Source organism: Aotus nancymaae, unplaced genomic scaffold (assembly GCF_030222135.1).
Source record: "Aotus nancymaae isolate 86718 unplaced genomic scaffold, 86718_ANA_hifiasm-v0.15.2.pri h1tg000006l, whole genome shotgun sequence".
NCBI lineage: Eukaryota > Metazoa > Chordata > Mammalia > Primates > Aotidae > Aotus > Aotus nancymaae.
This window is the reverse complement of record NW_026988417.1, coordinates 82,686,363-82,709,737: the sequence shown is the minus strand read 5'-3', so window position 1 is coordinate 82,709,737 and position 23,375 is coordinate 82,686,363. Positions and strand designations below refer to the sequence as shown.

The 23,375-nt window shown below is 35.1% G+C and overlaps 1 protein-coding gene across 6 annotated transcripts in view; it reads left to right on the top strand.

The window, feature by feature from the left end:
- Positions 1-23,375, top strand: part of SNCA (synuclein alpha) — a 119,873-nt gene that overhangs the window by 1,053 nt on the left and 95,445 nt on the right. Inside the window, exons 1-4 of one of the 6 annotated variants that reach the window (XM_012437763.3) lie at positions 74-170; positions 1,573-1,718; positions 8,625-8,666; positions 14,069-14,211. In XM_012437763.3, coding sequence (XP_012293186.1) covers positions 1,598-1,718; positions 8,625-8,666; positions 14,069-14,211 — 306 coding nt within the window. In that variant the 5' untranslated portion in view covers positions 74-170; positions 1,573-1,597. Of the gene's footprint in view, positions 1-73; positions 307-380; positions 526-1,071; positions 1,145-1,209; positions 1,231-1,572; positions 1,719-8,624; positions 8,667-14,068; positions 14,212-23,375 lie in introns of those variants that run through there. The other 5 variants (XM_012437762.3, XM_012437760.3, XM_064369203.1 and 2 more) reach the window with 5 other exon arrangements.

Here is a 23,375-nt window from a genome sequence, read left to right as displayed (position 1 = left end):
CAGGGAAACCGCGAGCGCCGGGAGAGGGCGGGGAGAGGCGCTGACAAATCAGCGCTGGGGGCGGAGAGGCGAGGAGAAGCAGGAGGAGGACGAGGCGGAGGACGACAGCGACGACCAGAAGGGGCCCGAGAGAGGGGGCGAGCGACCGAGCGCCGAGACGCGGGAGTGAGGTGCGTGCGGGCTGCAGCGCAGACCCCGGCCCGGCCCCGCCGAGAGCGTCCTGGGCGCGCCCTCCCGCCTTCCCTTCAAGCCTCCCTTTCTCTCATCCTCGTGAGCGAGGGACTGGGAGTGGCCATTCGACGACAGGTTAGCGGGTTTGCCTCCCACGCCCCCAGCCTCGCGTCGCCGAGTTGTGCTGACAGCGGCCTCCTCTGGGGACCGTTCCCCTCCCGGTGCCGCCTCCGCCTTTCCTGTGCGCTCCTTTCCTTCCCTCTTCCCTATTCAATATTATTTGGGAATTGTTTAAATTTTTTTTTTAAGGGAGGTGGGGAGGAATCGGAGTTGTGGAGAAGCAGAGGGACTCTGGTAAGTACCTGTGGATCTAAACGTGTGTCTTTGGAAATTCCGGAGAACGCCGGGTGGGAGAGAAGTGGTCGTGGGCGCTGGGAGGGGGTGGTGCTGCGGTGAGGATCCGCTGTGCCAGGTCTCTGGGCGGTGAGTACTTGCCCTTTGGGGAGCCTAAGGAAAGAGACTGGACCTGGCTTTCCTCCTTCTTCCGATATTTCCTTCTCAAGGGCTGAGAGGTCAGGCACTCTCCAGGATCCGCTTCTCCCCGGGAAACACAAGGATGCTCCATGGAGCCTGAGCATCCAACTTTTATTTCTCTCTTACCTGAAATTCCTCTGCCCGCTCTCTCAGTTTTTCTCTGTGAAGTAAGCAAGCTGCGTTTGGCAAATAATGAAATGAAAGTGCAGGGAGGCTAAGTCAACAGGTGGTAAAGGGTTAACAAGTGCAGGCGCGCAGTCCGCTAGGGTGGAGGCTGAGAACGCCTCCTCAGGTGGCTGGTGCGGGCCTGGAGACCGCCGGCGGGTGTGAGCGGCGTCTGCTCTGGGTAGATAGCTGAGGGCGGGGGGGTGGATGTTCTTGTGGATTAGAACCAGCGCCCCTGGGCTCGCTGTTTGCCTGAGATTCAACCACACCCAGAGTGAGTAGTTAATTCTCTTCCCCGTGCCTCTCCATCATCAACCCGGTAGCCTTATTCTGGGATTCACGTTAAGGATGCCCCTGACCGTAAGCCTTCAGCTTCCATGCTTCTAACTCATACTGTTACCCTTTAGACCCCGGGAAGTTGAAAAAGGGTGAATCTTTTCTTGCAACTCTACTTCTGAAATGCAGTAATAACAACTCAGAGGAGTCATCTTAATCCATGGTTAGGTGGCTAGACTTTTACTAGCCAAGATGGGTGGGAGATGCTAAATTTTTAATGCCAGAGCTAAAAATGTCTCCTTTGTCCAATGGTTAAATGAGTGTACGCTTAAAAGATTCTCACACTTTGGAGGGTTTCTAATGATTTTTCAGTGTTTTTTTTTTCCTCAAAAAGTTCTCATTCAAAGTGTATTTTATGTTCTCCAGTGTGGTGTAAAGGAATTCATTAGCCATGGATGTATTCATGAAAGGACTTTCAAAGGCCAAGGAGGGAGTTGTGGCTGCTGCTGAGAAAACCAAACAGGGTGTGGCAGAAGCAGCAGGAAAGACAAAAGAGGGTGTTCTCTATGTAGGTAGGTAAATCCCAGATGACACTTTGGTGTTTGTTCATGACTGATGGGTCAGGATAATCAATACTCTGAATGCTGGTAGTTCTCTCTCTTGATTCATGGGTGGACTGAGTCAGAGGGGTATGTAGGTAGGTGAATGTGAATGTGTGTATTTGAGCTAATAGTTAAAAAATGTGTCTGCCTTTCTAGATTTTTAATTTTCCTCTAATATTTAGAGCTTTTTAAAAATGAATATTTCTCTGCCTACATGACTACATTTCAGATAACAGTTTTAAAAACTCATAGTCTTTTAAAAAATAATATTCTTAAGCATCAAAATGATTCATGGGTCTTTGATATTTTACCATCATGAATAATGTTTGTCAATTTTAATCCATTCTGATTTTTAAAATATGACTTTGATATGTCCCTGTGATGTGTATAAAGAGACCTATTTGTGGCCCTAAAATGGAAATAATAGGTTAGTCTTTGGTAGAGTTACTTCATGTGATCATTTGGTCTCTGAACACTGAGGACAGAGAAGAGTGCTTGAGGGCTGCTGCTAATATCTCAGAAACATTTATGTAGTTCATCCATCAAACGACACACACACTAGAAGAATAAATAAAATTGATGCTTATTACCTACTTGTTCCTAAAGTCCCACCTTGGGGTATATATCCAGACTCTGACTCTCTTTTCTGTCTGTTGAACTGTGTTAAATTGAGTGTTATTTTACAAACCACTTCAAATTCCTTGGAAAGGAATAGACACACACACTCATCCACAGGCATAGATACACACACACACACACACACACACTCAACATAGACACATTGCCCATTCTTCCTCTCTTCTTTCTCCTCTGAGCTTTTTCACATTCTCTGGTGGCAACTATAGCAGTAAGAGTCAGAGGATTGAACAGTCAGGTGGAGGATGAGCATATTGGGTTGCATAGCTGAAACACATGCTCCGTCTATGTCTGCAAAGCGGAAGAAATCTACACTGTCTCTTCAAGATAGATCAATGGGGGAAATTTTATACTTGTAATGATTTATATGAATGCCTCTCATCAAAATTCATAGCAGATTTTTTTTTTTTTTTTTTTAGTTTTTTAGTTTTTAGAGTCAGGGTCTTGCTCTGTCACCCAGGCTGGAGTGCAGTGATGCTATCATAGCTCACTGCAGCCTTGAACTCCTGGGCTCAAGTGATGCTCCCACCTCAGCCTCCTGAGTAGCTAGGATTATAGGCATATGCCACTGTCCCATTATTTAGACATTTTTTTTTACGTTGACTTAATCTTCCCACAAATCTCCAGTTAAATTACTTTTTTCTACCTTAAAACATATTTTTAGAAAGTCATTAGAATAGTGTTACAAGAGGAAAAAATTGATGAGTTAATTTTAAATTTTTATGAAGTGTGAATTTTACCTTTTTAGATAGAATTTGGAATACTAATTCAGTAACATGCAGTTTTTTAGTATCTTTCCATTTGTCCTCAGATTTCCAAGTTCTGCAAGTACAAGTTTCTTTGACTTCGGTTATTTTATAACTGTTCATTGAAATCATTTCAACGTCTCTCATGGTATTTAACATGTAGCACTTTCTATAAATTATTTATTGGTTGCATTCTGAGGTCTAATTGAAAGTTGAACTTATACACAGAATTTAAGATGAAAAATGACCATATGGAGACACAATAGTATATCCAGGGGTTGGCAAAATTTTTTGGTAAGGAACCAGATAGCATACATTTTAAGCCATGAGATCTGTGTCTTGGTTAGGTGCAGTGCTCTAATCCCAGCACTTTGAGAGCCCAAGTCTGGTGGATCACTTGAGCCCAGAGGTTAGAGACCAGCCTGGACAACATGGTGAAACCCTGTGTCTACAAACAATGCAAAAATTAGCCGGATGTGGTAGCATGCACTTTTATTGCCAGCTACCCAGGAGGCTGAGGTGGGAGGATGGCTTGAGTCATACAGCTCACTGCAGAGGTTGCAGTAAGCTTGGATTGAGCCACTGCACCCCAGCTTGGGTGGCAGAGTGAGACCTTGTCTAAAAAAACAAATAAATAAACAAACAAAAAACAACTATATCTCAATTCTGCTGTTGAAGTGTGAAAGTAGTCATAAACAGTAACTAGTGTGGCTATGTTCCAATAAAACTTCGTTTTTCAAGACAGGTGGTAGGCTGGAATTGTCTTGTAGGTTGTAGTTTGCTGACTACTGATAGAATGGAAAGAACATGCACTCATCACACAAACCAAAGTTTTAGTCGAGGCTCCATCACTTACTACCTTTAGAGTCTTGAGGAAGTCACTTAACATCTCTGAGCATCACTCGCCTGATTAGTAAAAATATGTTTTAGAAAATGGCAACTACCTTGCGATTTTCGTGAGAATGTCATAATAAGACAGGACATATGAATAATTGAGCACACTGTTATATATAGGAGCCATGGTTATATATAGGAGCCATAGTTATTATTATCAAATAAACTATCCAATGGAATACTTACTTTGCCAACATGTTTTCTATTTATCCTTTTGTCCTTCATTATATAACTAGTTTGAAAGATTGGAAGTGACCAAAGACCATTTTATAAATTCACATACGGCCGAAGATGTTTGTTTGGTAGAAGCCTCATAAGAAAAGTAATCTCATTCCTTTATAAGAACATACTTTAACAACTACTTTTTAACTCATTGAAGAACTAACTTAATGATCAGTGTTATTTTTATGGGTTTTTTTCCTTCCATTTTTGTTATCCGTGTACACAAATTTTCAGTCAACATATTTCAATTTAATAGATAAAAATTTCTCCAAATGATCCAGAAATTATTAATTAGATTTAAATTCAAAAACAGAAAGATTTAATTATGTTTATATAATGCTAAGTAATATACATGCAAGAAATGCAAGAAAATGATGATCTTTGAGTCTCTTCCAATGCCACTCTGCTCTATAAGCAGCAGAAGCCATCAGTGTGATTGATGGCAAATTCTCAAGTCAAAATGTGCTTCACCTCACCAAGTTGACAAAGTCAACATAAGATGCACGACTGGGACGCTGAGTCCTCAAACTCCCAGATATTACTTCTGACCTTCTTCTCCACTCTGTGCTCTTTTGAGATTGGGAAGACAAGATAGGGTGGGTGTGGGACACCTCCGCTTAGGGAAGCCATTAGCTGTGGTGTCCCTGCAGCATTTATATCTTGCTAGTCACGTAACCACTTGGCACCCATTTTGTAGCTGTATGTTATCAGTTACAGATTAATCATAAATTAAAGGCTAATCATCAATTACAGATTACTAGTAAATAATTATGACCTCAAACAACAGCTTATTGATTTGATACATAGTAGTCTTGTAAGGACTCTCATTTATCTCTTTTTTTTAAGGTGTATATGTATCTCTTTATTTGAGGTTACACTACAAAAATATATAATATGTTGCATAAGATATTTATAAAAAATAAGTATAATTTCTAATGGTGCAGTTTAGTGACACCCTTTTTTTCCATGTAAATTTTGTTGTGTATATTTAGGGTGTACAACATGATGTTATGGGATACATTAGATACTAAAAAATTACTATATTGAAGTAAATTAATATATTCATAATCTCCCATAGTTACCTTTTTTGTTGTTTGTTTTTGTGGCAAGGGCAGCTAAAATCTACTTACTTAGCATGAATCTAAAATATAGTACAATTTTATCACCTATAGTCCTCGTACATTAGATCTATACACTTGTTCATCCTACATATTTGCTATTTGCTTGGATCCTCTGGCCTATGTCTTCCTATTTTCTACCCACTTTTCCACCCCATTAACCCTGTTTTTTACTTTATCTCTGTGTATTTAAATTTTGTTTCAAGCTTCAACATATATGTGTGATAATGTAACATTTTTCTGTGTTTGGCTTATTTCATTTAGCATAATGTTGCCTGGGTTCATCCATGTTGTAAATGGTAGGATCTTGTTCTTTTTAGGGCTGACTGATATTCCATTGTATCTATGTACCACAGTCTTTTTATCAACCTATCTATCGGTAAACACTTTAGTTGTGGCTGTTCTGTTTTCTTTTTTAGAGACAGGTTCTTGCTGTCACCCCAGCTGCAATGGAGTGGTGAGATCATAGCTCACTGCAATTTCAAACTTCTGAGCTCAAGAGCTCCTCCTGCCTCAGCCTCCCAAGTAGCTGGGACTACAGTTATGCCACACCATGCCTGGCTAATTTTTAATTTTTTGTAGAGATAGCATCTCACTCTGTTGCCCAGGTCTCAAACTGCTAATCCAAATTGAAAACAGTATGACAATTCTGTAAAATGTAGAACACATGCCCACTCCGTAGAGGAAGTTATGCAATGAGAAGAAGACAAGCACTGTTTAAATTACTCTTGATAAGTTTTTTACAAAGAAATAAAGAAATAGAACACTTTAATTTTTAATGTTTTAAATTATAGTATGCTAAATAAATATGCTAAATAAATATTAGTTTTGGTATTTTTAAATTCCTTATATATTTATAAGTGATCGTCCTGCCTTAGCCTCCCAAAGCACTGGGATTACAAGTAAGAGCCACCGTGTTGGGCCATTGGAAGTACAGATAATGGCCCAAAACGGTGAGCCATCTTTTCTTGTGGATCCATGCCCAGAAGAGGGATTTCTGGGTGTTTTGCTACTCTATTTTTAATTTTTCTTTTATTTTTAGTGGAGATGTAATAATTGCATATATTTGTGGGATTCAGAATTATATTTTCATACATGTATACAATGTGTGATAATCAAATCAGGGTAATTAACATATCCATCACCTAAAACATTTACCATTCCTTTGTGGTGGGAACATTAAAAATTCTGTTCTCGATTTTTGAACATATGCAATAAACTATTGTTAAGTATATCACCCTACAATACCATAGAACACTAGAACTTAGTCCTCATATTTGGCTGCAATTTTGTATTCCTTAACCAACCTCTCCATATCCTCCCTTCCCTCTTACCCTTATCAGCCTCTAATAATCCTAATTCTACTCTCTACTTCTATCTCATTGTCTTTGATTCAGAATACATTTCATGATTTAACCAAAGGTCAAATTCTTAGGTGCTGTTGAGGCGGAGAAGAAAGATTGCAGACCAGCTGTTAGACATTTCTTACTACTAGTCATTTTTTTTTTTTTTTTTTTTTTGAGACGGAGTTTCGCTCTTGTTACCCAGGCTGGAGTGCAATGGCACGATCTCGGCTCACTGCAACCTCCGCTTCCTGGGTTCAGGCAATTCTCCTGCCTCAGCCTCCTGAGTAGCTGGGATTACAGGCACGTGCCACCATGCCCAGCTAATTTTTTGCGTTTTTAGTAGAGATGGGGTTTCACCATGTTGACCAGGATGGTCTCGATCTCTTGACCTCGTGATCCACCCGCCTCGGCCTCCCAAAGTGCTGGGATTACAGGCATGAGACTACTAGTCATTTTTAAGACAATATGGGGTACAGAGGGTGAGCATGAGAGACAGAAATTGAGACATATTCTCTTAAATACCAGCTGTTCTCACTCTGCATAGGTCCAGCACACACAAATTCCAGTTACCATGGTTAGTTAAATAACTCTAGCCACTAGCAATACAATTTAAATTTTCTTACCACAGTATACTAACTGAGAGTAATTACATAAAGTGCAAATTTTGCTGCTAAATCTTCAGGCTTCAAATCATTACATAAATAATAGAAATCCATTATAATCAGTGACAAAACCACGGCACTTCTTTCAAAGCTTTTTGGTGATTGGCCGCTTTTCTGTTACGCAGTTCATACAGGTAGCATTGCACATAGTTGTGTGGCCACTTTGTTTCCCAGTGGTGAGCTCATATGGTGTTTCAAAAAATGGGCAATCAAAAGGGGAAACTGACCAACAAAGATGAAAGTGCAGCAAAGAAATTGACTCTAGATAGGCAGTCAGAGGAATGTATTGAAGGTGAAGGTATCAATATAAATGGGGAAAGAGGTGATAAAGAGTGAAGGTGTCCCAGAGGAAGTGATGCTGAAAAATACACCTTATGTTAAATACACTATCAGAAATATATCATGACATTAAAGTGCAAATGGTAACATTTTGTAAACTGATCCAAAGTTTAAAAGGAGTAGGACAATTCTGTAAAGCATAAAAATCATGCCTATTCCATATACGAATTACACAGTGAATCACGCTGAAAAATCCAACATTAGAGAGGATATAAAATTGTTAACAAGCATAGCTTCAATAGTTATTTGTATACAAGTTTAGTAATGGTCAAGGTTTGGAGGACATTCTTATCTTGTATAGAGACCCTAGTTTGAATGTGCTTATAACCTGTTATTACATATGTAATGTTGGATAAATTACTTAACTCAGATTTTTTATTTCATCAAATGGGCACAATATACCTATTTTAAATGGATATTATGAAGATTAAATGAGATGATATGTAAAAATGCCTTTTACGTAATGGGTGTTCAGCACATGTTAAAGCCTTCTCTCCCTCCCTCTTTTGTTTCATCGGTTGACTAATCTGTCTCTTGTGCTGTACTTTTAAAGCTTCTACAGTTCTGAATCCAAAATCATCTTCTCACTGAGCCCCAGTGTTATCTCATTTTTTTTCCCTCCTCTCTAAGTTGATATGTGATATGGGAACAAAGAGGATAAAATCATTATTTTGAGCTAAAATCTTAATTGGAGAGGACCTCCTGTTAGCTTGGCTTTCTTCTATTTATCGTGGTGGTTACTGGAGTTCCTTCTTTTAGTTTTAGGATATATAGATATATTTTTTCCCTGAAGATATAATTATATATAGACTTCCAAAGATTGAGATTTTTTAATTAGTTGTACTGAAAACTAGCTAATCAGCAATTTAAGGCCAGTTTGAGACTTATGTCTTGAATTTGTGTGTTTTTGTAGGCTCCAAAACCAAGGAGGGAGTGGTGCATGGTGTGACAACAGGTAAGCTCCATTGGGCTTATATCCAAAGACGATATTTAAAGTATCTAGTGATTAGTGTGGCCCAGTAATGAATGTTCAGAATGAAATTGTAAAACAAACACTGAGCATTCTAAGAGCATATCAGTCTTATTTAAGCTGAATTCTTTTTAAAGTATTTTTAAATAGGCAAATATTGATTATAAATAAATAAAAAATATACTTACTTGCCAAGAATAATGATGGCTTTGAATCGATACTCTATGTTTAATTTATAGTACTTGGGCATTTAAATATTCTGACCAAATATGGATTGACAAATTGCTGACAAAACAAAATGTGAATATTGCCATTTTTTTAATAAAAGAGTAAAATTTCTATTGATTACAATAAAATATTTTGACCTTCAACTATATTGATTATGATATTCCTTTGATAATTCAGAGTACATTTCAGGGAGCACCACTGGACAGTTAGTAAATTGTTTATTGTATTTGTATTATTATAGTATAGCTATTTGTAAAAAGGCTATTGTGCAATTACTTATTATATTTCTGATTATGTTATTCATTTGGCCTAAATTTATGAAGAATTTGAATAAATCAGTAAGATTTACAATCAAGAAATAGCAAAAATGATGAAAATGATGATAATCATCATCAGATGATGAGGAAGATGAGGATGAGAGTGCCAGAAATGGGAAAATCAAAAAATCAAAGAACCAAATTAACAAATTAAAAGCTCACAGACTTGCTGTAATTAAGTTTCCTGTTGTAAGTACTCTACATTTCCTGACAGGTGTGGTGACACAAAAGATAAAATCAGAAATATAATTTATATGATCAGAAAGCATTAAGTACAATAGTGCCTATAAAAATAAAATGTTCCTATCACTGAATTATAAAATGGAAATGGGGAAAATGATATGGGAATCTTAATACAGTGTTGTGGTTAGGACTAAAAACACAGGAGTCAGATATTCTTGGTTCAACTTCCTGCTTACTCCTTACCATCTGTGTTTTTTTTTTGCAAGATTCTTCACCTCTGTGTGATTTAGCTTCCTCGCCTATAAAATAATTCAATGAATTAATGTATACAAAGCATCTGGAAAACAAAAGCAAACAGTATCTATTTATAAAAGTTACTTATTGGTTTATAGTGAACTTTCTTGCACAACATTTTTACAACTAGTGGAGAAAAATATTTCTTTAAATGAATACTTTTGATTTAAAAATGAGAGTATAAAAATAAAACAGACTCCTTTGAAACTGGTTCTGTTAGAAGCTAATTATGCACCTTTAATGGGCTCTGTTGAAATCCAACAGAAACTGGGCAAGTAAATGAACTGTGTTGCCTTGTAGGGACCTCCTATAAATATGATACTGTGAAGCACAATTATAATAGAACTAGATAGCAGAGAGTTGGAGATTCCGCTATCTGAAGAGGGTCAGTCTAGATTAATGGTGTTCCATTTAGTAATTGAGGAAGAACCCATGAGGTTTAGAAAGCAGACAAGCATGTGCCATGTTTCGGAGTCAGTGGTAAAAATTAAAGAACCCAAATATTACTGTCACCTAATGATCTAATGGAGGCAGTGGAGATGGGCTGCATTTTCAGTCTTCTCCAGATTGCCAAAATGTAAACACATATCTGTGTGTGTGTGTGTGTGTGTGAAAGAGAGAGAGAGCTGAAGTTTGTACAATTAGACAACATTTTATAAAATGTTTTCTGAAGGACGCAAGCTTAAGTTTCCAACACTGTACAATGTTGGGAGACTTTGCATACTTTATTTTCTTTTTAGTATATTAAGGAAGCTGAGATGTCTTATAGTAAAGAAATTTGCATTACATAGTTTAAATCAGGACTCTTCAAACTTTTTGATTATTTAAACCTTTCTTCATTAGATACTAGGGTTGAATGAAACTAGTGTTTCACAGAAAACTGTGGAAAATGTTGCTAAGCAGTAAGGACATGGTGATTTCAGCATGGGCCACATTTACAGCCATCGCACCCGTGAACACCCTGGCAGTAGTGAAATACCAAAAATGCTGTCATAACTACTATGGCTATGAGAAATACATTGGGATAAATCAGCTGCTATCATTATCACTCCTCTCCCACATCAGATAAATAAATTAATTTTTTGAGTACGGTTATTTAATATAAAATTCTTCAGTCTAATTATGAGAAGAAAGATAATTACTTCAATGGTTAGAGGAAGGGAGAATAATTTGCATATTATGCCTGATGTAAATGTTTATTATGGGTAATATTAAGTGCTGTTATTTTTGTTACAAGTCTTAATGCAGGGAAACCAGAAACTATTACATGGTACCTAATATTATCTGCTAATATTAAAGAAATAAAAGAAATAATTTCCCTCAAATTCATCCCATTAGCATTTTGTTGTTGTTGTTGTTTTTACAGAAATATAGATTTCAGTAAACGGGCTGGGAGCTTTCTACCTACAAAGTTCAAGGAAAATAAATTCTCCTCATTAGATAATATAAATGTAAAATTCACCAACTTAAGTCCTGGAAATTTGATCTCAGGAAATTATTTCCATTATCAACTTAATGCATTGTATTATAGAAATATACAAAAATGTGTTTAATTAAACTTACTGAATGACATGTTTTTGAATGTATTTTTAAAATAAACTATGATATAAAGTTACTTGTTTTTCATACAAGTATAGTATAAAAACATTTCTAACACTGGAGATTTTCTGAAGGTTTTGATTCTTCATACATTTATTACATACAATTTATTCATACAATTTATTACACCATAATGAACAAAACTAATTTTCAACACGTCATGATTTAAATTTCCTTAGTCAATTGTTTTAAATTATTTTCTTTAAATCTATCATTTGTATAACAATTCAAAACTATAATTTTGTTTAATGTCAAAGGTTAGATTTTACTATATCTATTCTGAAAGTTGGTATCACATTTTCTTTTTGGAATTGTATTTTTAACTTAGCTGAAGTGAAATATAACCCTATTATTTATATTAATGCAGACATTAGAGATAGATGCTAAATTCATCTTAGTATATTCTAAATTATTTATTATCTACTATGAAATAATATAAAGAAAAATAAAGCAGAATCCCTGATTTCAAAAAACTCAATTTCTGAAAAATAGATACTATTTATTAGACCCAAAATGTACTAATATGAATGTGTCTCTTTTCCTTTTGTTTTGTCACCCTTTGTTTGGAATGTCAATGAGCAGAGAAATAATGTGAAAGGCCCTAAGGGGGGAAAAATAGAGGTTCAAGGTCAGTGGAGACCCTATTAGAGAAATCAGTTCTACAGAAATGTTTTTAAATGTGTCGATTATTGCTACCTGTACACCCTGTCACTTTGTAATGTAACTATTTTATTTATAATTACAATAATAAAACAGTGAAATTATAACAATGTGCAGAGTATATTTTACTGTGCAGTGTATTACGTTAAAACTAGATTAAAATTTATACATATATAAAAGGTTATGTAGATATTCTAAAATTTGTGGCTGAATCTGTAAAAATATCAAAACCTATTTTTAACTTGCTTTAAGATTTTAACAAAATGTTCGTTTCAAGCAAAATTTTCAATTCACATCCTTGAAAAGGCAAAAAATGACAACTTGAAACATAATTGACTATTTTTAAAGGATCAACATTTTAGAAATGTTTTAAAACATAAATTTTCAGTACAGCTTTTCACTGGCATTTAAATCGAACTTTGAATTGTAAATAGCTCTTAATCTTAAGGAGACATCAGCATATCCTTAGAAGTGGCACAGAGTTGATAGGTAGTTTTACAAAATTCTAGCCTAAAAGACAAAGAGCAACACTGCTGTGGACCCTTTCTGGTCTTGGGCTGTGTGGCTGTGTCAGGCTTCCTCACATTGCCTGAATTAAAGAGAAAGCCTCTTGTCCTTACCGACTTTTAGCTTCTATGATGTACATAATGTATTTGAAAACAAATTGCTTTGTCCACACCATTTAACTATGGGCTTCTTCAATTGGAGAGATGAAACCTACACAATAATCATGTGAATAGCACTAAACAGCTGACATGGTGTAACTCCTCTCAGACTGAGGCTTATCTGGGGAGTACAAAGAATATCAAGAAAATGTGCCTTCATTTTTTTAGATGAGCACCTAAGGAAGAATATAACTAATCGGTCCCCATCCTCCACTTGTCTCCACTGTTCTACTTTTTGCTTCTATGATATCAACGCTTTTTTTTCTTTAGATTCCACATGAGTGAGATCATGTGGTGTTTGCCTTTCTGTTTCTGGCTTATTTCACTGAACAAGATAATTTTTGACATGAAGTTAAATTTCTGCTTATAAACTCAATTCAAACTATTTACATTGTCTTCTAAAACATGTTAACTTTTAAAAATAAATCTACTGAATGACCGTATCACATTTTCTTTTATGAAAAGAAATTGTTAGGGTGCTCAATTGCCTCTTCGTTTTCATACTGTCTAGCTCCTTTGCTCCTATTAAAATTACTGCAAATTTTGCTTTTTAAGAACACTTCTGTTTCATTACCTGCAGTTCTATAAAAAGATCCAAGTTCCTTCACAGCCATCTCTTATGCTATTAATCATACATATGTGATAATACCATGTCTGAACACATAGATAAGTATGGGCTGGGTGCAGTGGGTCATGCCTGTAATCCCAGCACTTTGGGAGGCTGAGGCGGGTGGATCACCTGAGGTCAGGAGTTTGAGACCTGCCTGGCCAACACAGTGAAAATGCTGTATCTACTAAAAATAAAAATATTTTTAAAAATTAGCCAGATGTGGTAGTGGGCACCTGTAATCCCAGCTACTCAGGAGGCTGAGACAGGAGAATCGCTTGAACTTTAAAGGCAGGTTGCAGTGAGCCGAGATTGTGTCATTGCACTCCAGCCTGGGCAACAAGAGTGAAACTGCATCTCAAAAATAAAAAATAATAAAATTAAAAAACCTGTAAGTATGTATTGTGTTGCTCAGAAGGTGTGATGGAAATAAACTTGCTGGGTGAGATCAAAGGATTGACATTGAATTGAAATAAAGAAATATTCATGCTGAGTCCAGTTCAACTATAACTGCACCTGTAAGCATTGCTTTCTCTAAACTTTCCTTAGTATAAACCAAATCCAAATCACTCATGGCTTTACATTCCTGATCATTAAACTTGAAGCACTTTTAATACCACATGATTATAGCAAAAATATCTTAGCCAAGATTCAATGTTTGGTTGAACCACACTGACTTGGAAATCTTGGTTACTGTGTTTCTTCTGACCCCTCAGTTGTCTTTGGCATGTGTAAATACAGGTGTATAGAAGTCAATGGCTAGGAAGTGGAATGATTTTAAGTCACTATTACTCTACCACCCTTTAATCTGTTGTTTTTCTTGATTTGTACCAGTGGCTGAGAAGACCAAAGAGCAAGTGACAAATGTTGGAGGAGCGGTGGTAACGGGTGTGACAGCAGTAGCCCAGAAGACAGTGGAGGGAGCAGGGAACATTGCAGCAGCCACTGGCTTTGTCAAAAAGGACCACTTGGGCAAGGTATGGCTGTGTACACTTTGTGTTACATTTACAAGCTGGTGAGATCATGGTTCATTTTCATGTGACGCCTGGAGGCAGGAGCAAGATGCTTACTGTGGGAAATGGCTACCTGACCCTCTCCTTGTGAAAAAGTGCTACCTTTATATAGGTCTTGTTTTCTTCAGGCATTAACCCAGATAAATGCCATGCAAATGGTACAATTATCATGGTTTTTTCAATTTCTGGAAGAAAGCTAATGAAACAAACAATTTATTAAAATGCCAAAGGAACAGTGTGACATTTCAGAAAGAAAAAGGACTTTCATGTTAACTATAAGTCTTGGAATTTCTCTTCATTGGAATAACAAATCTCTTTGTGCCTAATTTCTTAATTTCCAAAATAGAGTTCTTTTACTTGATTTCTTTATAGTGACATCATCTCTTATTAAATGGCATATTTGCATATTACATAACAGTTCATTACCAAATACATGTTTGTGGGAACTGAGAGACTTAAAATACATACCAATTAGAGATTATACTTTTGAGGTAAGTTCTAAAATTCTGAGAAGAATTTTGACTGAATTTTTTTGACAAATATAGGACACAAATAAGATTTTACCAAAGATATTATAACTTTCATTTTAAATACGGAACTAATACAATATGAGGGGTCAACGATGAAATTTTACAAATGTCACCACAACAGCAAAATAATTTTTGCTTTTTCCCTGCCACAATGGCCTCCTTGCTATTTCTTGAACAAATCAAGCATACCCTTGCCCTGACACATTTTTGAGGAGGCTTGCTCTAACCTATGTAAAGTGGTGCCCTCCTCACCTCTGGTGTGCCCAGTCTCCCTAGTCTTTTTTTCTTTCTCTCTTTCTTTTTGCCAACGTGTTCATCACCTTGAAATACAATAAATAATATGCTTACTTTAATGTATGTTGTTTATTTTATTTTTCCCTTCTAGAATGTAGGCACCATGAGAGTGAAATATATTTACATTTTTCACTGATAGTTCACAAGTGTCTAGGAGAGTTTCCAACTTATACTAGACAATTTATAAACATTTATTAAATTAAGGAGGGAAGGAAGGAAATAAGTGAGTAACAGAATGACTTTTATTTCTGGGTCTTTTATAAACATATGCTTAGTATAAAAACAGTACTATTCAGCTATCCAATAGTTCCAATCAAAATGATTTTGGATGAATATCTTGAAAATTGTGAGAAAGAAGTTTTATTTGCTGGCAAACTATTCTGAGTTGTTTCCACTTCGTGTAATCCTAGGTAGCCGTCTTACCTTGATAGCCCATTAAAACACTGATAATAAAAAGGCAGAACAAAAATATCTGTGATATATTTAGATTTACTACATGTAGTTACATGTCTTTTGTCTGGTGTGATGGATGCTAATTATGGCAAATCCTGTCTGGGCTTCTAGTGAAGTTCTTCAGCCAGTGCTTGAATGCATCTTTGGCCATGATGGTACCCCTTTGTACAAAATATGCTTTTCAAATGATCTTATTAGGGATAATAATAATTTTAATTCCTGGTTTTCATCTAAAATTATAATTCTACTTACAGCTTTGTAAGATTTCACAAGTTAAGAGGGACCTCAGTTTAAATTAGTATACAGTCAATTAACCAGTTTTGTGTCTCAGACCATTTTCACAGTCTAATAAAAGCTATGGACCCTCTTCACAGAAAACAAGTGCACTCACATACACACATCAAAGGGCTTAATGGGAAGTCCATTGACTGACCCTCTGTTCAGAGCCCACGATTTAGGTCAATCTTTTGATTGTACAGATGAGGAAACTGAAATCTACAGAGGAAGTGGGTAGTCAAGATTGCACAGTCAGTTGGAATAGACTGGACAACAATAGTACTTTTCTACCCACGATCTCACTTCCCCAAGCACTTCCTCAAAACTTTCTTTTCTTTGGATCTTCATACATTGAATTATGGATAACTAGATTTAACTAAATAATTTTATTGATTCAGAATATTAAGTAACAAGGGAAACATGTACCATCCTTTATTCACCTGCATTTAAGGCATACAATATAAATTGCAAATGGAACATGAAAGGGCTTCATCTTTTACAAAACTGGATTTGCTTTCCACCCATCTAAAAAATGCCACATTTATCTTAGTATTTAAAACAACAGAAATCTAAATGATGTGGCAAAATTAATCATTTAGAGATATTTCCCTTATGGGTGCTATAGTTTCTTACTGATTTCTAATATGAAAATGAAGACATAAAACCTAGAAATTGCAGCATAGTTGTGGAAATAAACATTGGACTGGGAGTGAAAATGGCTAGTCTTTATCTCTGCTTATACACCACCTGCCTGGATAACATTGTGCAGATCTCCTAAAACTCTTTCACATATAATGAGGGAGCTCTACTAGAAAATTGTTAAAAGTTCAATTTAGCAATAAAGTTCTGAGTTTCTATAATAATTCAAAGAATACTCTAATAAATGTCTGCAGTTGTAGTCACATCTTTGGAATGCTAAAAAATTTGGACGGTTTCAATGAAAGTATTTGATTTGTTCATTATGAGCTTTGAAATAATTTATTTCATATTTCAAACTCTGAAAAAATGATCCTAGTGAATAGAAATAAGCACACTCTTTTGCTTGAAATGCTTATTAATGACCTCATTGAGATACTCATTCATCATTCAAGTAACAACATTTGCTCACACTTAGCGAGAAACTTGGAGGAAGAGGGATGTGACAAGTAGGGGTACCAGATGTCTAGCTTGAAGAAGTGGATTAATGGCATGGCTGTGCTTTAAGATCAGGAAGACTGAAAGAAGAGTAATGGTACTGATTTTGACTTTTCATACCCTTTGAGGGTATTTGGCTCATCACCCTCTAGTTGATGAAGGGAGAGAGCTCCTTCTCCCTTCTCTCCTCCCCTACCTTCTCCTCTTCTTTCCCATCCTCTCCCTTTCCTTTCCTTCCCCTTCCCTCCACTCTCCTCCCCTCCCCTCTTCTCTCTACTCATTTTTTGTTTTGTTTTGTTTGAAACCAAGAGCCCTAGCATCTCATTTTAACTTTGCTCTTTTTTATTTGCTAAATTTATCTTTTGGCATATTTGCTTTAGTGTACTCTATCTACTTTTGATGTTAAAAAAGAGATACAGTCACACATACCTAAGTGATTTTTTTCCCAGTTTTATTGAGGTATAATTGATACATAAAATTTGTTTACATTTACAGTATACAACATGATGTTTTGATAAATGTACACAATGCAAAATAATTATAGTAATCAAGATTATTAACATATCTGTCTCCTCACATAGCTATCTTTTGTTTTATGGTGACGAAATATAAGAGCCACTCTTTAAGCAAATTTCAAGCATATAATACAGTATTATTCACTGTAGTCATCATGCAGTACATTAGATCTCTAGAATTTAATCATCCTACCTGAAACTTTGTACCCAGTGACCAATGTCTTCATATCTCCCTCCCTCCAGCTCCTATTACCCCAATTCTACTCTCTCTTTCTGAGTTTGATGTGTTTAGATTCCACATAGAAATAAGATCATGCAATATGTGTCTTCCTCTGCCTGACTTACTTCACTTTGCATAATCTCCCCATGGTTCATCTATGTTGTGGCAAATTTAAGGATTTCCTTTTGAAATTTCCTTCTTAAATGGATAGTATTCCATTGTGTATTCCATTGTGTACAGTCATCCCTTAATATCTGCAGGTAATTGGTTTCAGGAACCACATGGATACCAAAATTCCCAGATGTTTAAGGCCCTATATAAAATAACATAGTATTTGCATATAACCTGCACATGTTGTCTCATACTCTTTAAGTCATCTCTAGATTAATGAATACCTAATACAATATAAATACTATGTAAACAGTTGTTATACTGTTTGTTTCTAAGATTCAAATTATTTTTCATCATTGTATTATTTTTTATTGCTTTTTTCCTGAATTTTTTTATCTTGTGTTGAATGAATCTGATCTGTGAATGAGAAATCTGCAAATATGGAGGACTGACTGTATATACTACATTTTTCTTTATCCATTCATCTATCAAAAGACACTTGGGTTTGTTCCATATTTTGACTACTGTAAATAATGCTTCAAGAAACATGGGAGTGCAGATATCTCTTCAACATACTGATGTTTTTATCCTTTAGATGTATGCTAAAAAGTAGATCACATGATAGTTTTACTTTTAATTTTTTGCAGGACTCTCATGCTGTATTCCATAATAACTGCACCAATCCACATTCCCCCCAACAATGTACAAGGGTTCCCCTTTCCCCACATCCTCACCAACACTTGTCTTTTGTAATTTTTGAGACTCGTCATTTTAACATGTGTGAGGTGATATCTTGTGTTTTGATTGCATTTTTCTGGTGATTAGTGATGTTGAGCATTTTGTCATATACTTATTGGCCATTTATATGTCTTGTTTTGAGAAATATCTATTCAGGTCCTTTACTGATTTTTAAATCAAGTTGTTGTCTTGCTATTGAGTGGCTTGAGTTCCTTGTGTTTTAGATATTAACTCCTTATCAGTTGTATGGTTTGCAAATTCTTTCTCCCATTCCATAGTTTTTCTCTTCTCTCTGTTGTTTTCTTTGCTGTGCAGAAAGTTTTTAGTTTGATGCAAACTTATTTGTCCATGTTTGTTTTTGCCTGTGATATTGGGGTCATATCTAAATAATCCATTTGCCTGTGATTTTGTGATCATATCTAAAAAATATTTGGTCAGATCTATGTCAAGAAGCTTTTTCTCTATTTTTTTTCCTAATAGTTTCATAGTTTTAGGTATTAAGTTTGTCTTTAATACATTTTGAGTTGATTTTGTATATTGTATGAGATGAGTCTAGTTTCATTCTTCAGCATGTGGATGTCCAGTTTTTTCAGCACCATTTGTTGAATACAGTTTCCTTTTCCCATTGTGTGTTCTTGGCATCTTTGTTGAAGATCAATTGGCTGTAAATGAATGGATTTAATTCTGGGATCTCTATTCCATTCCATTAATCTCTATGTTTGTTTTTATGTCAGCATTGTGCTATTTTGATTACTACATCTTTGCAGTATATTTTGAAATCAGACACTATGATTCCTTTAATTGTGATTATTATAGCTGTTTAAGCAAAGCTTTGATTACAAATCTATAGTAGTAGCTTGGTTATTACTTTTTGCTGAAGATTGCTTTCACTATTCAGAGTTGCATATGAATTTTAGGACATTTTTTCTATTTTTTGTGAAAATTGCCCCTGGAATTGTAATAGAGACTGCACAAAATCCATAAATGCTTTGGGTAGTATGGAAATTTTGACAAGAGTGAGTCTCTGATCCATGAAAATGGGATGCCTTTTTGTTTATCTTTGTTTTCGTCAGCTTCTTTTATCAATGGCTTGTCATTTTCAGTATACAGATCTTTCAGTTACATGATTAAGTTTATCTCCAAGTATTTTTTGATGTCACTGTAAATGGAATTGTTGATTTCTTTTTTGAATAGTTCATTGTTAATGTATCAAAATGCTTTTAATTTTTGTATATTGATTTTCATATCCTGAAACTTTACTAAATTTATTTATTATTTGTAATAGTTTTTGTGAGGTCTTTAGGATTTTCTCAATATAAGATTATGTCATCTGCCAACAGAGACAATTTTACTTCTTCCATTGAATGGTAATCAAAAGAGAACAGTGATAGAAAAATAGACTTTAAGTTAAAAACTGTCATTATGTACAAAGATATACAATGATAAATGGGTCAATTCATCAAGAGGGTATAACTATTATAAATATATATTCACTCTACATTAGAACACCTGAACATATAAAGTGAATGTTTACAGAACTAAAGGGAGAAATAGACACAAGTATTATGATAGTAGAAGACTTCAGTGCTCTACTTTTAACCATGGAGATACCATCTAGACAAAAAGTCAATAAGGAAATGGCAGATTTGAACAACAGTATAAACCAGACAGATCTAAGATATATGTATGGAACATTCCACTCAACAGTAGCAGAAAACATACTCTCTTCAAGCACGCATGGAACATTCTTCAGGTTAGATCATATGTTAAGCCATGAAACAAATTTTAACAAATTAAAAAAGTTTTAAATAATATCAAGTACTTTTTCTGACCACAGTGTTATAAAACTCGAAATCAACAACAGGAGGACATTGGAGAATTCACAAATATGTGGAACTTAAAACAAAATAATCATATGAACAACCAATAAATCAAGAAGAAATGAAAGGAGATACCTGTTTTGTGAATTTGATCATATGACTGTAGCTGCCCTTAGTAATAATTCCTAAGTATGAGACTAGCTAAAGGACAAATGAGTTATCTTGAATTGTAGGAATTTGTTTTACTGAACAATATTAACTTTTGTGTTTAGTACATTAGAATAACAGATCTTTTGATCTTTATTTTTACCCATGTGCACACAAGAAGTTGTCAGTCATACAATTCATTTCCTGAAGTTCATATCTATTATTGGCACAGTGGAAACAGGTTAAAAGTGCACCGGCAGAAATTTTAAGTGCAAACCAACAGTGGTGTTATATAGATAAAATGTATATTTTCTACTTCTACTGAGGAAGAAAGATCTGCTTGTTCTAAGAATATTGTGCAAAGTAAGTGACTTGAGTCATCGTTATTCTGTAATGCTGCTATGTGTGCAGTGTGGAGCTAGCCACTGGAACACTTGGTCTATCCCAGCTCCTCAACAGTGGCTTGGATGTGGCTGGTGCTCAAATAAATCCTTGCTGAACTAATGAGCTTCTCTTTCATGCTACATGGAATGCTCTAAAAGAGTTAGATCCTGAAGTTTTTATATTTTTATAATTTTCTGGAGTTTTATAGAGTGAAAAGTCTTGAATAAACTGTGAAGCCACTGCCTGACAAGTAATACAGCAGTCAGCTTCATTATCATATCCCATTTAGGCACTGACTTATCTTCATGATGATTAATAGTTTTCATGCAAGAAGTAAGCTTGAAATATCTGTTGCCTCAGATACTTAAAACATTCAGGTTCAGTGATGTTATTTATGTTTGTTCAAAATCAGAATGAAATTCCTAAGCAATGCCATTTTGGAAAAATTAGATCAATAGATTGTAAACAGTTTTTTCTAAAATATTGATTTCAAATGGATTAACACATGTATATTCTGTAATAATCCTGACTTAATTCATGAAAGGATAGCTAGCCAATTGTGTGCTAGATGAATAAAACGAAAGCAGAATTTAAAATGTCAGGTTTGACATCATGATCTATAATATCTAAGTATCCTTTTACTTATTTCCTTTGCCTTACTATGGCTGTTATGTTGGGCTTTATGCAAATTTATTTTTAAACACTTGAGTGTTATGGACCCTCTGATTAAATGATTAATCAGATGATGTATGCTTCCATCAGCTGAATCATTTAATGCAGATTTCACAAACAAACACAGGTCACAAGCAACCTTTCAGATTTCTTTGAAGAAGTACACATAGATCATAGGCATAATCTTAAAATAATTTTATAACAGGGTAGTAATAAGAGATGTCAGCATTGTAGAAATATTTTAATTTATAGTAAACTTTCTCCTTTAGTGTCTAATAATGATTAATATAATACATTGCCTTAAATAATTAGAAGTTTGGTTCTTGTCCTTGTGCTTGACTTCAGAAGGTAACCAGATGACTGTTAGGTATATTTAGACCTAAATTAAAAGCTTTCAGGCACAGTTGCCTGATTTGTATTTGTGTTTGTGTGGCATATACTATTAATGGCACCACAATCTTAGATTAAAGCATACTGTGAATTTTAAAGAAAAAATTTAAGATTAATATGTTTCTAATGATATGTAACAGTAACATTTTGCAATGTGGTAGGTAAAAATTGGTATTTTTTACTCATATGAGAGTCCACTAATGGTACATAAGCTGTCCCCACTTAGAAGCAAAATTATTATGGCCTTTCTTTGTATCTGACAAAATTTTACTGGGTTCAAGATAGATGAATAATGAATCCTAATGACCCTTAATCCTGTAAGGTTCTTGGTGGGAATGTACTCTATAATTATATGTAAAATTATAAGGAAAATAGGCTTACTGCTATGTTTTCATTAAAAATTATTAAATGTGTACTTTACATGTGCCAGACACTCAGCTGGGCACCATGGGGAATATAAAACTGAGTAACTCATGGATGGCTCCTGCCTTCAAGAAATGTGCAGTCCAGGCAGGGAGACTGACATATTTACCCTTGGAAAAAGAGCACCTGTGGTCTCTGAGAACAATATGGTTTGTAACAAGTATATATCCATCATGAAAAAAAAAGAGATTTATCTTAGAAATGAGAGAGAACTGATGCTCTCAATAAATATACTTTAAATTGTGTTTTTGTCAGTAGACTGAAATTACCTCACACACACACACACAGAGATAGTAGCCATGATATTTTAGCTATTTAGATATAGAGACATACAAATACTTCCACTCAAATCTTAGGATCAGTGGTTAATTGTCTGTAAGCATTACAACCCCACAACATATACATGACTATATATCCAATTTGAATCTTCGAAGAATGATTGTGATAATAGTTTTATTTGTCAAAGACATGTATTATAGCGTGAGTGGGATAGAATTGCTTCAGGGAACACCAACAAATAGGTTTAAATCATATTTGTGCACTTACTTTGTTCCTTCATAAATGCGTAACATAGCTTAAAATTCTGTGGAACGCAACGTGAGAACAATGACCATACTTTTATGAACCCATATTTATTGTGCATTTACTGTTGATATTCCATCATTTGTAAAGATGGCATGATAGTTTTGTTGGTTTCATTAATGAGATACTATTAAATGTAGGATGACTTCAAACTTAGGTGTATTTTAAAATTATTTTTAATTGTATATATTTAAGTTGTACAGCATGATGTTTTGAGATACTTATCTGAATATGTGTGTGTGTGTGTATATATATATATATATATATATGTAAGTGATTCCTACAGTGAAGCAAATTAATATATGCACCATCTCAGATAGTTACCTTTCTTTTTTTGCTATCAGTACCTAAAATCTACTTTCTTGAAAAATTATCAGTATACATTATAATATTATTAACTATAATCTTCATGTTATACATTAGATCTTTAGACTTATTC